The sequence below is a fragment of the Mytilus californianus genome, unplaced genomic scaffold (assembly GCF_021869535.1).
Source record: "Mytilus californianus isolate M0D057914Y unplaced genomic scaffold, xbMytCali1.0.p SCAF_2, whole genome shotgun sequence".
NCBI lineage: Eukaryota > Metazoa > Mollusca > Bivalvia > Mytilida > Mytilidae > Mytilus > Mytilus californianus.
In genome coordinates this window covers 139,843,161-139,858,751 of record NW_026262668.1, presented here as the reverse complement: position 1 = coordinate 139,858,751, position 15,591 = coordinate 139,843,161, and the positions used below count along the sequence as shown (strand labels likewise).

Here is a 15,591-nt window from a genome sequence, read left to right as displayed (position 1 = left end):
GGTGACATAGATATCCTTTGACAAGTCCATTTGAGATTGGATGACATACATGTCCTTTAACAAGTAAATCTAACATTACATGACATACATGTTCTTTTACAAGCCCATCTAAGATTGTATGATATAGTTGTCCTTTGATCAGCCAATCTAGGATTGGATGACACACCGGTACATGTCCTTTGACGAGCCAATCTAAGATTGGATGACATATATGTCCTTTGACAAGCCCATCTGAGATTGGATGACATACATGTCCTCTGACAAGCCCATCTAAGATTGGATGACATACATGTCCTTTGACGAGCCCATCTAAGATTGGATGACATACATGTCCTTTTACAAGCTCATCTAAGATTGAATGACATACATGTCCTTTGACAAGTCTATCTAAGATTGGATGACATACATGTCCTTTGACGAGCCCATCTAAGATTGAATGACATACATGTCCTTTGACGAGCCCATCTGAGATTGGATGACATACATGTCCTTTGACAAGCCCATCTGAGATTGGATGACATACATGTCCATTGACAAGTCCATCTAAGATTGAATGACATACATGTCCTTTGACAAGTCATGTATCAAAGATGTTATGTGCATTTACATATTAAAGTACCAATTAATAAATCAACATAGAATATATTACTTATAATCAAAGTTTGAGTCATCTGTTGTGTTTATGGATTGACCTCATGTCATGAAACAAATGAAAGAAGGTAAAACTGCATCAATAGAATCCAGGTATATTAAATATTTTGCAATCATGTCTCTATGTTTTGTTGTCAAAACTTAAGATACTCCTTACACCAAAACATTGCTGGAGCATTTTATAGATGTTATCAAAGTAACATTCATTGTAAAAATATAAAAATACAGACTGACAATTTTGAAATGTGGACCTTATCTACATAGCAGATGTAAATGTGGTCATTTAGATGTAAGTTTTACAAAAGATAATACCTTTTAGAAAAAGCAGGATCAGTGAATATTTGTGGAACAGACAATCCTTGTTCTCTTGCTAACAGGTATAACCCTAGTAAATGTCGATCACAACCTAAAACAAGAAAACAATTACACAGAGACTTGACATCAATATCTGGTAAAACAGGAATAGAAAGTTCCATTATGCATACAATGTTTTCTAAATATAATGTTGTAAGTACTTATTATGTACTGGATCTAATCAGATAACTTAAATGTTAACATATCATCTATAAGGTTGATGAGTAACACCTATGTCTGTGAAGACATAGATCACATGGAAGACAAAAATTACTAAATTATTCTGTACAATAAGAAAAAATAATAGGATAGACAAGGTAACCAAGAGAACATTTACCCGGTAGTTTCATTTTAGTCAAAAAATGTAAATCATAAAAACACAATCATACAAAAAATACATATGTAAATTCTAAGATTTATTTGTCATTTTTAATGGCAATCATTATTGGAGAAAGTAAAAATTTGATGTCATCAATTCCCTGACTGATGTGCCTACAATATTCTGCAGATGCCTGAAATGAATTTCATCAATAAACATCTTCAAATTTTGCCCATGATAGCATCCAGGTTATAATAGGTGTAACATTTTTTTTATTTGAAATGCGTGATTTTAAAATGAAATAACTTTTTATTCTAATTCTACACTCAGCCATCAAATCTAACACCAAAGTATGAGTTTATCTTACCTTTGACTTCCTGTGCTTCACTCATCAATATATTATGTTTATTTGATGCTTTAAGGTATAAATTATATTTTGTCTGTACCTGGAAAAAGATAACAAAACAAAACTATAATACAATTTGTGCATTTGTGAGTTTTATTTTACCAATTATCAATACTACTCTACATGCTCAACAGCAGAAGTTAATTTTCCAACAGGTTCTTTAAATCATGTTGTCTAATATGATATTTTTCAGCAAATGATTAAAAGTATCAAGTAGTGTTCAAAACCTATATGTTAAATGTTGAATGTAAAGCTCCCAGTAAAAAGAATGATGATGGTTGTTAAAAGGGAGATAATCAACTATTGATGGATTATACAAGTGATTTATTAACACGATGCAAGATTTTTTTTTTTTGGTGTTTTTTAACGCCACTTTTAAGCATCGCTTTTGGGCTATTTTGTGGCGGCCAGTTTTCATTGGTGGAGGAAGCCGGAGTGCCCCGAGAAAACAACAGACCTTCGATAGGAAAACTGACAATCCTAGTCAATTAAGATTGGAGTCGAGTGCACCTGCACGAGCTGGGTTTGAACTCACAACATCAGTGTTGACTGGCTAGTGATTACAGTAGTAACTACTTAGACCACTCGGCCACCGAGGCCCCAAACACGATGCAAGAAGGACAACTCAAGTGGATGTGATAATATGTTTCAAATAGTTGAAAAAATCACTGTAAAAATGACTTTATGTGAACAAGACTACATATTAGTTTTATTTAAAATATCCAATCTATAATATCATGTCTGTACCTGAAACAACAGAACAACTTAATGATTATTCTTCTGACGTTTCAGTCTTGTTGAAATCTCGTTCTGGAATTATTTCCAAAACATGTGATACAAGTGGAAAATATCAATGAATTTAAAAAATATTATAATCAAACTTAACTCTGTGAAAAAATTGTGTATTTACAATAAGTAGTTTTTGAGTAATAAAGTTTTCAAATTTTATTACCAATCAAGTCAGTCTCATTAGCCAAAATGTTGAGAAAATGGGTGAGGGTACAAGAAATGAGTTTACCAGAAACATGTACATCCCATATCAATTTTTTCTTTTCAAATTTCTTACATATGTATTTTTTCAATCATTTATAACAAAGAAGTTGAAATAATATGCTTTTTGTTCTTAAAAAAAGAGAAAAAATCCCAAATTTACAAAATTGACAGCATGGTAAATTTGACACGAAAAAGCAACAAAATTTTATATAACTTTCTTATATTAACACCTACCTATAGTTTTTTTAAGTTAAATTTATTCAGATTGGTCCACTTCATCTTTATTGAAAGTATGAAAAAAAGTTTGATTGTGAAACTGTAATTTTTTTCACGATAATAGCCCACAAATGGGTAAAAATTGATGAATAAACAGCTGTGCCATGAGCGCATGATACGCCCGTCGTCTTGTGTGTGAATTTTTATGCAATAAGCATAAATAGTTTCTGACATACGGCGTGACATGCGAAAACCCCCCTTTTTAAAAAAAAAAAAAATCAATATCTCTAAAATAAAATTTTGAATCAAAACCAAAAAGTATACAGATCTTTAGATTAATATAACTAAGAAGTGTGTAAAATTTTAAGCAAAAATCATAAATCGTTTTTGAGATACGGCGCGACATGTGAAAACCCCCCCTTTTAAAAAAAAAAATCAATATCTCAAAAATGAAATTTTGAATCAAAACCAAAAAGTATACAGATCTTTAGATTAATATAACTAAGAAGTGTGTAAAATTTTAAGCAATAATCATAAATCGTTTTTGAGATACGGCGCGACATGTGAAAAACCCCTCCCCCTTTTTTTACAAAATACTCAATATCTCTAAAATAAAATTTTGAATCATCACCAAAAAGTATACAGATCTTAAGGTTAATATAACTAAGAAGTGTGTAAAGTTTTAAGCAATAATCATAAACAGTTTTTGAGATACGGCGCAACATGTGAAAACCCCTCCCCCTTTTTTAACAAAATACTCAATATCTCTAAAATAAAATTTTGAATCATCACCAAAAAGTATACAGATCTTAAGATTAATATAACTAAGAAGTGTGTAAAGTTTTAAGCAATAATCATAAATTGTTTTTGAGATACGGCGCGACATGTGAAAAAAAACACACACCTGTTTTAGCTACTAAGTCCCGTAACTCAAAAAGTTTTAATCTTATTTTCACCAAAAAGTATACAGATCGTTTGACCATCATAAGAAACAACTATGTTAAGTTTCATGAAATTTGGATAAGTCATTCTCAAGTTATGGTGCGACATGTTTACGCCAGACAGACAGACAGACGGACGGACGCCGGACATTTGTATACCATAATACGTCCCGTCAAAAATTTGACGGGCGTATAAAAATGGGAAAACCATCAGAATTGGGTACTTTCAAAAGGCCGTAGCAAAAAAAAAGAAGAGCACCACCATATGATTTTTTCTTCACCAATTATTTTTTTACAGTCATATAAACCCAAAAATTAGGTTAAGAAAAAAAGTTTAATTCTAGAAATTTTTGGCTCCTCAGAGGTGTACATCCTTAAATACACTGTAACAGAATCTAATGGATTATGGGTAATAATTTGGAAACAATACATCAAATATACCATGAAGAGGGATATTGTTAAAAGAAATACCACCAAATACACCATGAAGAGGGATATTGTTAAAAGAAATACCACCAAATACACCATGAAGAGGGATAATGTTAAAAGAAATACCACCAAATACACCATGAAGAGGGATATTGTTAAAAGAAATACCACCAAATACACCATGAAGAGGGATAATGTTAAAAGAAATACCACCAAATACACCATGAAGAGGGATATTGTTAAAAGAAATACCACCAAATACACCATGAAGAGGGATAATGTTAAAAGAAATACCACCAAATACACCATGAAGAGGGATATTGTTAAAAGAAATACCACCAAATACACCATGAAGAGGGATAATGTTAAAAGAAATACCACCAAATACACCATGAAGAGGGATATTGTTAAAAGAAATACCACCAAATACACCATGAAGAGGGATATTGTTAAAAGAAATACCACCAAATACACCATGAAGAGGGATATTGTTAAAAGAAATACCACCAAATACACCATGAAGAGGGATATTGTTAAAAGAAATACCACCAAATACACCATGAAGAGGGATATTGTTAAAAGAAATACCACCAAATACACCATGAAGAGGGATATTGTTAAAAGAAATACCACCAAATACACCATGAAGAGGGATAATGTTAAAAGAAATACCACCAAATACACCATGAAGAGGGATATTGTTAAAAGAAATACCACCAAATACACCATGAAGAGGGATATTGTTAAAAGAAATACCACCAAATACACCATGAAGAGGGATATTGTTAAAAGAAATACCACCAAATACACCATAAAGGGGAATAATGGTAAAAATTTGTAAGGGTTCTGCTGAACCCAGTGTCTCGCCTACTCTTGTGGTTAGTCGCAGGCTCAACAAAAATGGGGAAAAAATTATTAAAAATTTTCCTTCAGATACTATCTTTTGATTGTAAAAAGCTTCTGTCCAAGTTTGGTAAAAATACAGGATGGTTTATGAATCTAATAAATGTTTAAAATCTTTTAACTGCAGACTGTATGTAAAGTTTACTGGAAGAAAAACTAAGTCCATTTATAAGTAATATATGGAAAAACAGGATTCTTTTTTTTACAAAATTTACTTCTGGATACTATCTTATGATCATAAACAAGCTTCTGTCCAAGTTTGGTAGAAATCCAGGATAGTTTAAGAAAGTTATTAAAATTTTTAAAACTTTAACCACAGAGTGAATGTAATGTTCACTGTCAGAAAAACTAAGTCCATTTATAAGTGAAATACGGATAAACAGGATTTTTTTTTTTACAAAATTTACTTCTGGATACTAATTTAAGATCATAAACAAGCTTCTGTCTAAGTTTGGTAGAAATCCAGGATAGTTTAAGAAAGTTATTAAAATTTCAAAAACTTTAACCACAGAGTGAATATTTGTGGACGCTGCCGACGACGCCGACTGAATGTAGGATTGCTATGTCTTAGTCGCAGGCTCGACAAAAAGGAATACCACCAAATACACTATAAAGGGGAATAGTGGTAAAAAGGAATACCACAATAAACAACCAAGTTAATTTTGCCTGTACATGAAAATAAAGAAATCTTCAGAAAACAGAAGAACTTGATTAAGATCATGTAATTGTAAAAGAATCTTTTTAAAGAAAACATTATTTTCTCTAATTGCGAAGAATTTTTTTTAAAGAAGACATTTGTTGCTTGCTACATAGATATAAGAAGATGTGGTATGAGTGCCAATGAGACAACTCTCCATCCAAGTCAAAATTTATAAAAGTAAACCATTATAGGTCAAAGTATGGTCTTCAACACGGAGCATTGGCTCACACCTAACAGCAAGCTATAAAGGGCCCCAAAAATTACTAGTGTAAAACCATTCAAACGGGAAAACCAACGGTCTAATCTATATAAAAAACCAGAAACGAGAAACACTTATGAACCACATCAACAAACGACAACTACTGAACATCAGATTCCTGATTTAGGACAGGTGCAAACAATTGCAGCGGGTTTAAACATTTTAATGGTACATGTATACATTGACCACATAGACAAGAATACATTTGTTGCTTGCTACATGTATACATTGAACACACAGACAAGAAGACATTTGTTGCTTGCTACATGTACCTGTACATTGAACACACAGACAAGAAGACATTTGTTGCTTGCTACATGTACCTGTACATTGAACACACAGACAAGAAGACATTTGTTGCTTGCTACATGTATACATTGAACACACAGACAAGAAGACATGTGTTGCTTGCTACATGTATATATTGAACACACAGACAAGAAGACATTTGTTGCTTGCTACATGTATACATTGAACACACAGACAAGAAGACATTTGTTGCTTGCTACATGTATACATTGAACACACAGACAAGAAGACATTTGTTGCTTGCTACATGTATACATTGAACACACAGACAAGAAGACATTTGTTGCTTGCTACATGTATACATTGAACACACTGACAAGAAGACATTTGTTGCTTGCTACATGTACCTATACATTGAACACACAGACAAGAAGACATTTGTTGCTTGCTACATGTACCTATACATTGAACACACAGACAAGAAGACATGTGTTGCTTGCTACATGTATACATTGAACACACAGACAAGAAGACATTTGTTGCTTGCTACATGTATACATTGAACACACAGACATGAAGACATTTGTTGCTTGCTACATGTATACATTGAACACACAGACAAGACATTTGTTGTTTGCTACATGTATACACTGAACACACAGACAAGAAGACATTTGTTGCTTGCTACATGTATACACTGAACACACAGACAAGAAGACATTTGTTGCTTGCTACATGTATACATTGAACACACACACAAGAAGACATTTGTTGCTTGCTACGTGTATACATTAAACACACAGACAAGAAGACATGTGTTGCTTGCTACATGTATACATTAAACACACAGACTCCTGACTTGAAATCAAGGAAAAAGTGTGATCATTTAATCATTCGGAATTTGGAACTTTTAATATGTTACATTATTAGTTGTAATTGGTTTAGATATACAGGTGACCTATAGTTGTTTACTTCCACTTCATTTGGTCTCCAGTGGATATGAATGACTAACTGATGTATTTTAACAACATTGATTTCTATATACAGATGACTTTCTGAGGTATTTTTATCACACATAGATTAACTCCATTTAAAAGCATGTGTTCTCTCTGTAGCTATAAGATTTCTATAAACGGATGACTTACTGAGGTATTTTTATCACACATAGATTAACTCCATTTAAAAGCATGTGTTCTCTCTGTAGCTATAAGATTTCTATAAACGGATGACTTACTGAGGTATTTTTATCACACATAGATTAACTCCATTAAAAAGAATGTGTTCTCTCTATAGCTATAAGATTTCTATAAACGGATGACTTACTGAGGTATTTTTATCACACATAGATTTTTGTAAACAGATGACTTACCGAGGTATTTTTATCACACATAGATTTCTATAAACGGATGACTTACTGAGGTATTTTTATCACACATAGATTTTTATACACAGATGACTTACTGAGGTATTTTTATCACACATAGATTAACTCCATTAAAAAGCATGTGTTCTCTCTGTAGCTATAAGATTTCTATAAACGGATGACTTTCTGAGGTATTTTTATCACACATAAATAAACTCCATAAAAAAGCATGTGTTCTCTCTGTAGCTATAACATTTCTATATACAGATGACTTACTGAGGTATTTTTATCACACATAGATTTTCATAAACGGATGACTTACTGAGGTATTTTTATCACACATAGATTAACTCCATTAAAAAGTATGTGTTCTCTCTATAGCTATAAGATTTCTATAAACGGATGACTTACTGAGGTATTTTTATCACACTTAGATTTTTATAAAGGATGACTTACTGAGGTATTTTTATCACACATAGATTTTTATAAACGGATGACTTACTGAGGTAATTTTATCACACATAGATTTTTATAAACGGATGACTTACTGAGGTATTTTTATCACACATAGATTTTTATAAATGGATGACTTACTGAGGTATTTTTATCACACATAGATTTTTATATACAGATGACTTACTGAGGTATTTTTATCACACATAGATTTTTATAAAGGGATGACTTACTGAGGTATTTTTATCACACATAGATTTTTATAAATGGATGACTTACTGAGGTATTTTTATCACACATAGATTTTTATAAATGGATGACTTACTGAGGTATTTTTTATCACATAGATTTTTATATACAGATGACTTACTGAGGTATTTTTATCACACATAGATTTTTATAAAGGGATGACTTACTGAGGTATTTTTATCACACATAGATTTTTATAAACGGATGACTTACTGAGGTATTTTTATCACACATAGATTTTTATAAACGGATGACTTACTGAGGTATTTTTTATCACATAGATTTTTATAAACGGATGACTTACTGAGGTATTTTTATCACACATAGATTTTTATATACAGATGACTTATTGAGGTATTTTTATCACACATAGATTTTTATAAACGGATGACTTACTGAGGTATTTTTATCACACATAGATTTTTATAAACGGATGACTTACTGAGGTATTTTTATCACACATAGATTTTTATAAATGGATGACTTACTGAGGTATTTTTATCACAGATAGATTTTTATAAACGGATGACTTACTGAGGTATTTTTATCACACATAGATTTTTATAAAGGATGACTTACTGAGGTATTTTTATCACACATAGATTTTTATAAACGGATGACTTACTGAGGTATTTTTATCACACATAGATTTTTATAAACGGATGACTTACTGAGGTATTTTTATCACACATAGATTTTTATAAAGGATGACTTACTGAGGTATTTTTATCACACATAGATTTTTATAAACGGATGACTTACTGAGGTATTTTTATCACACATAGATTTTTATAAACGGATGACTTACTGAGGTATTTTTATCACACATAGATTTTTATAAAGGATGACTTACTGAGGTATTTTTATCACACATAGATTTTTATAAACGGATGACTTACTGAGGTATTTTTATCACACATAGATTTACTCCATTCAAAAGCATCAGTTGTACAACTCCTCATTGTTTCTGTACGTCCATTATAAAATCGTCTTATTGTTGCTGTTTCATATGTTGGCCCTGGCCTGAAATTTAAATTTTGTTATCAATTAAAGAAAATATCTAAGTTAACTTTGAAATTGGCTCCCTTTGAAAAATAGAATCAAAACTTTGCATAGTGAAATATTACAAAAATAAAAAGTACTTACATTTTGTGTATTTTATAGTAAGCATACTGTAAAGCCAGTTGTACATGTGTGTCTGGAAGAAGTTTATGTCTGCACTTACTTTTTGTGTATTTTATAGTAAGCATACTGTAATGCCAGTTTTACATGTGTATCTGGATATAGTTTATGTCTGTACTTACTTTTTGTGTATTTTATAGTAAGCATACTGTAAAGCCAGTTTTACATCTGTGTCTGGATGAAGTTTATGTCTGTACTTACTTTTTGTGTATTTTATAGTAAGCATACTGTAAAGCCAGTTTTACATGTGTGTCTGGATGAAGTTTATGTCTGTACTTACTTTTTGTGTATTTTATAGTAAGCATACTGTAATGCCAGTTGTACATGTGTGTCTGGATGAAGTTTATGTCTGCGTAAATACGTCTTTCCATATTTTGTATAAAATTTGGCATAACACTGCAGATTATCTGACTAAAATATAAAGATTATATTAAAATCTATCCTCATTCTTTAAAATATTTAGAAAATACATAACTCCCATTTTATAGAACATTTTCTCAACCCCCTTATAATAGAGCATCATCTCAACCCCCTTATTATAGAGCATCCTCTCAATTCCCTTATAATAGAGCATCCTCTCAACTCCCTTATAATAGAGCATCCTCTCAACTCCCTTATTATAGAGCATCCTCTCAACCCCCTTATTATAGAGCATCATCTCAACTCCCTTATAATAGAGCATCCTCTCAACTCCCTTATAATAGAGCATCATCTCAACCCCCTTATTATAGAGCATCTTCTCAACTCCCTTATAATAGAGCATCCTCTCAACTCCCTTATTATAGAGCATCCTCTCAACCCCCTTATTATAGAGCATATTCTCAACCCCCTTATTATAGAGCATCCTCTCAACTCCCTTATTATAGAGCATCCTCTCAACTCCCTTATTATAGAGCATCCTCTCAACTCCCTTATTATAGAGCATCTTCTCAACTCCCTTATTATAGAGCTCTCAACCCCCTACTATAACAACTCCATTATTATAGAGCATCCATAGGACCTTCATTCTCTTCCAGTCAACTTTGCATGACGGATTCGGAACCTAAATTCTTGAATAATTTCTAAATTTAAAAAGTTCCACTTAGGCAGTATAATTTTTCTCACATCTTGAGTTTTCATGTTGACAATTTGCTCACATTTATTTCATACTTAGTTCATCTTACACAATATAATGTTTGCTCACATCTATTTCATACTTAGTTCATATTACACAAAACAATACTCACTACTTGTTTGTGGCCAATTTTAGCTTTGATTATATTATTTCTAATAACATCATCAACATGGAATATAAGTTGTATAGGTTCTGGTAAATCTCTTTTTGCAGTACTTCCCTGAAAAAGAAAACATTTTTCTCTAGAGTTCCTTTTTTTTTTAAATGTATGAGACTTCCAAGGAAGAGGTGTGTCACATATCCAAACAATTAAAGCATAAATATTAAAACTGCCAAAATCTCTCAGATCAAGAATTAATAGGAAGTGCTGAACTTCATGTCCTGTAGAAGAACCTGTACAAGTTTGGATGAATTCTGTCAAGTCATTTTCAAGGAGTCGTTGATTAACAAACTGATGTAGGTCCAGGTTTTGGTATTAGAAACCCCAAAAACCCCAAACATCAAAAATTAAAACAACTGGTGCATAGCTTCATGACTTGTTAAATCCGTGCAAGTTTGGATGAAGTCTGTCAAGCTGTTTTCCTAGATTTTGGGATAAACAAATAGTGGCAGAAGTGATCTCTATTTGTCCCAACAACTGGACACTGTCCGGCGACACAATAAGTTCCCTAATGGTACCGAACTACTGGGGTAGTTAGCGTTCAATCTAAACTGATTATGCAATATCTGGTTTTGAAAAGCTAAGAAATTTGAAAGATGTTAAGCTTCCACTATAAACTCACTTAGCACAATGTAGCAATGTCTACTGTAAATTCTAATATGACATTCTTCTTTTGCTTTGTAAATAATGTCATGTTGTAATTTCAACAAAACTTGGGTAGAACATGCTTGACATCTAAAATGAACTTGCTACTAAGGGTAAGTTAGATTAAGATACAAAATTTCATGTAATGCTCTATGCTTATTTTACGCCTCTCTAACTCTCTGTATAAATAAACTTACAAAGTAGCAGTACCCATATGTGAGGTTATTTCCAGAACCACATTCACCAATAGAATACTATGTACTAGGTGCTACAATAAGTTCTAGACCAAACCAACCACAATAATTTAAATGCAAGTGATGAAAAACAACATTAAATAAATGACCAAGAAATATGTGTATGTTAACATTCCTTTAATAAGGTGATTCCCAAACATGACTGAGAGGATCCAAATCAAACCATACCTGCCATTTTCCTTTATTTTGAGCAATAAACAGGTCATTATAATATGTACTGGCTACAAGAACCATTGCATCCACTGGTGTGTGCTATAAATAGAAACATAAAACAATTACCTGCCAAAGTCCTTTAGTTTTGGATACAAGCAGTTCAACATAAGACTTAAAGACAATATAGACCATACCATCAGCTGGTGTGTGCTATAAATAGAAATATATTAACTATACTATCAGCTGGTGTGTGCTTTAAATAGAAATACAAGAGTGCACACGCTGAAATGTCTCCTGCTTTACTGACCATTGATTTTATGTTGAAAGTCTTAAAGATAAAGGTTTTACTAAAAGCATTACAGAAACCTAACATTTTTAAAAATCTATGACAATGAGGTCAATGTCAGATAAATTGTGTCAGACAGACATATATACACTTTACAATTTTTTTATACACCAAATATAGTTGACCTATTGTGTAAAATTGACCAATGAACCATGAAAATGAGGTCAAGGTCAGATGATACCTGCAAGACAGACTTGTACACCTTACAATCATTCCAAAACACCAAATATAGTTGACCTATTGCTTAAAGTACTTGAAAAACAGACCAAAACACAATAAAATGCTTCGCTGGGGCGCAGCTTGATACGACCGCAGAGGTCGAACCCTCAACAGTTGGGGCAAGTATGGACACAACATTCAAGCTTGATACAGCTCTGAATTTGGATTGTTATTAAATATTTGACACAGCATAGGTTTCTGACACAGAATGAATGTGGTCTAAGAACTTGAATTTTTTTAATTTACCTATTATGGTCCAATGTCCAAAATCAAAATACATGGTTAGATTCAGCATATCAAAGAACCCCATATATTCAATTTTTGTTAAAATCAAACAAAGTTTAATTTTGGACCCCAACTTGGACAAACTTGAAAACTGGGCCCATAATCAAAAATCTAAACACATGTTTAGATTCAGCATATCAAAGAACCCCAAGAATTCAATTTTTGCTAAAATCAAACTAAGTTTAATTTTGGACCCTTTGGACCTTAATGTAGACCAATTTAAAAAACGGGACTTAAAATTAAAAATCTAAATACACGGTTAGATTTGGAATATCAAAGAACCCCAATAATTCAATTTTTGATGAAATCAAACAAAGTTTAATTTTGGACCCTTTTGACCTCAATATGAACCAATTTGATAGCGGGGCCCACAAATAAAAAATCTAAATTCATGGTTAGATTCAGCATATCAAAGAACCCCATATATTCAATTTTTGTTGAAATCAAAAAAAGTTTAATTTTGGACCCCAACTTGGACCAACTTGAAAACTGGGCCCATAATCAAAAATCTAAACACATGTTTAGATTCAGCATATCAAAGAACCCCAAGAATTCAATTTTTGTTAAAATCAAACTAAGTTTAATTTTGGACCCTTTGGACCTCAATGAAGACCAATTTAAAAAACGAGGCCCAAATTAAAAATCTAAAAACACGGTTAGATTTGGCATATCAAAGAACCCCAATAATTCAATTTTCGATGAAATCAAACGAAGTTTCATTTTGGACCCTTTTGACCTCAATATGAACCAATTTGATAGCGGGGCCTACAAATAAAAAATCTAAATACATGGTTAGATTCAGGATATAAAAGAACCTCATATATTCAATTTTTGTTGAAATCAAACAAAGTTTAATTTTGGACCCCAATTTGGACCAACTTGAAAACTGGGCCCATAATCAAAAATCTAAATACATGTTTAGATTCAGCATATCAAAGAACCCCATATATTCAATTTTTGTTGAAATCAAACAAAGTTTAAATACTGGACCCTATCTTGGACCAACTTGAAAACTGGGCCCATAATCAAAAATCTAAACACATGTTTAGATTCAGCAAATCAAAGAACCCCAAGAATTCAATTTTTGTTAAAATCAAACTAAGTTTAATTTTGGACCCTTTGGACCTCAATGTAGACCAATTTAAAAAACAGGACCCAAAACTAAAAACCTAAATACACGGTTAGATTTGGAATATCAAAGAACCCCAATAATTCAATTTTAGATGAAATCAAACAAAGTTTAATTTTGGACCCTTTTGACCTCAATATGAACCAATTAGATAACGGGGTCCACAAATAAAAAATCTAAATACATGGTTAGATTCAGCATATCAAAGAACCCCATATATTCAATTTTTGTTGAAATCAAACAAAGTTTAATTTTGGACCCCAATTTGGACCAACTTGAAAACTGGGCCAAAAATCAAAAATCTAAAAACATGTTTAGATTCAGCATATCAAAGAACCTCATATATTCAATTTTTGCTAAAATCAAACAAAGTTTAATTTTGGACCCTTTGGACATTAATGTAAACCAATTTGAAAACTGGACCCAAAATTAAAAATCTAAATACACTGTTAGATTCGGCATAACAAATAAATAAATGTGATCAAAGATTTTACAAATCTAATGCGCCATACTGTGCAATTAAAGATTACTTCTTGAAATTTTTCAATATTTGAAATTTGAAAAAAAAAAAATATTTGAAGAATAATTCTTTTTAATTTCTGAAATCTGAAATGAGAAAAAATTGGCCCCCCCACAATTTCTTTTTATCCCCCCCCCTTTTTTCCCCCAAAAAATTCTTTCCCTCAAGATATGGTCATAATCTCAATTCAAATTTCCAATGGAGTTGGCAACCATAATTACCCATTTAAATTTACCATAGTGCTAACTTAATCTATTTTATAATAGAATTAATAAAAATATAGTGTCAAATCTTTCATATGGATTTTTTTGTAAAAAAAAAAGATGAAAACATTTGCAGATATTTTTACTGGTCTTCCTTTATAAATATGCATTTCTTTAAACATAATTTAAAAGCAGTGTAAGGGAAGTAACCAAAACGTTGTATTTGGATTACCTCCCTTACACTGTTTTAGATTATCTTTATTGTTCATTAACCATTACTTTATACAATTTAAAAGCAGTGTAAGGGAGATAATTTCAATGATGTATTTGATTTATCTCCCTTACACTGCTTTAAATTATGTTTTGTACTAAAGTATTTGTCCATTAACCAGGACAACCTTGTTTTTCCCCCTTTTTTGCCCCTAATTCCTAAACGGTTTGAGCCATAACCCCCCAAAGCAAATCCTAACCATCCCTTTGTGGTATGGAAACTTGTAGTATAATTTCAGAGAGATCCATACACCGTTTCACAGTTATTGTCTGGAAACTAGAAAATGCTCATTTTTGGCCCCTTTTTGGCCCCTAATTCCTTAACTGTTGGTACCATAACCCCCAAAATCAATCCCAACCTTCCTTTTGTGGTATTTAACCTTATGGTCAAATTTCAAAAAGATCCATTCACTTAAACTAAAGTTATAGTGCGAAAACCAATATGTATTCGGACGACGACGACGACGACGACGACGACGACGACGCCAACGTCATACCAATATACGACCACAAAATTTTTTTGCGGTCGTATAAAAACTTAACATTGACCAATGAATCATAAAAATGAGGTCAAGGTCGGATGAAACCTGCTAGACTGACATGTACCCATTACAATCATTCCATAC

The 15,591-nt window shown here is 32.0% G+C and overlaps 1 protein-coding gene across 2 annotated transcripts in view; it reads right to left on the bottom strand.

Moving 5' to 3' along the window:
- The window catches only part of LOC127731251 (peroxisomal carnitine O-octanoyltransferase-like), a 53,592-nt gene that overhangs the window by 8,400 nt on the left and 29,601 nt on the right, over positions 1-15,591 (bottom strand). The window contains exons 9-14 of one of the 2 annotated variants that reach the window (XM_052240281.1): positions 12,120-12,203; positions 10,894-11,001; positions 9,948-10,078; positions 9,385-9,508; positions 1,692-1,770; positions 964-1,057 (exon numbers count right to left, since the gene is read on the bottom strand). In XM_052240281.1, the coding sequence (XP_052096241.1) occupies positions 964-1,057; positions 1,692-1,770; positions 9,385-9,508; positions 9,948-10,078; positions 10,894-11,001; positions 12,120-12,203 (620 nt within the window). Of the gene's footprint in view, positions 1-963; positions 1,058-1,691; positions 1,771-9,384; positions 9,509-9,947; positions 10,079-10,893; positions 11,002-12,008; positions 12,093-12,119; positions 12,204-15,591 lie in introns of both variants that reach the window. The other variant, XM_052240279.1, reaches the window with a different exon arrangement.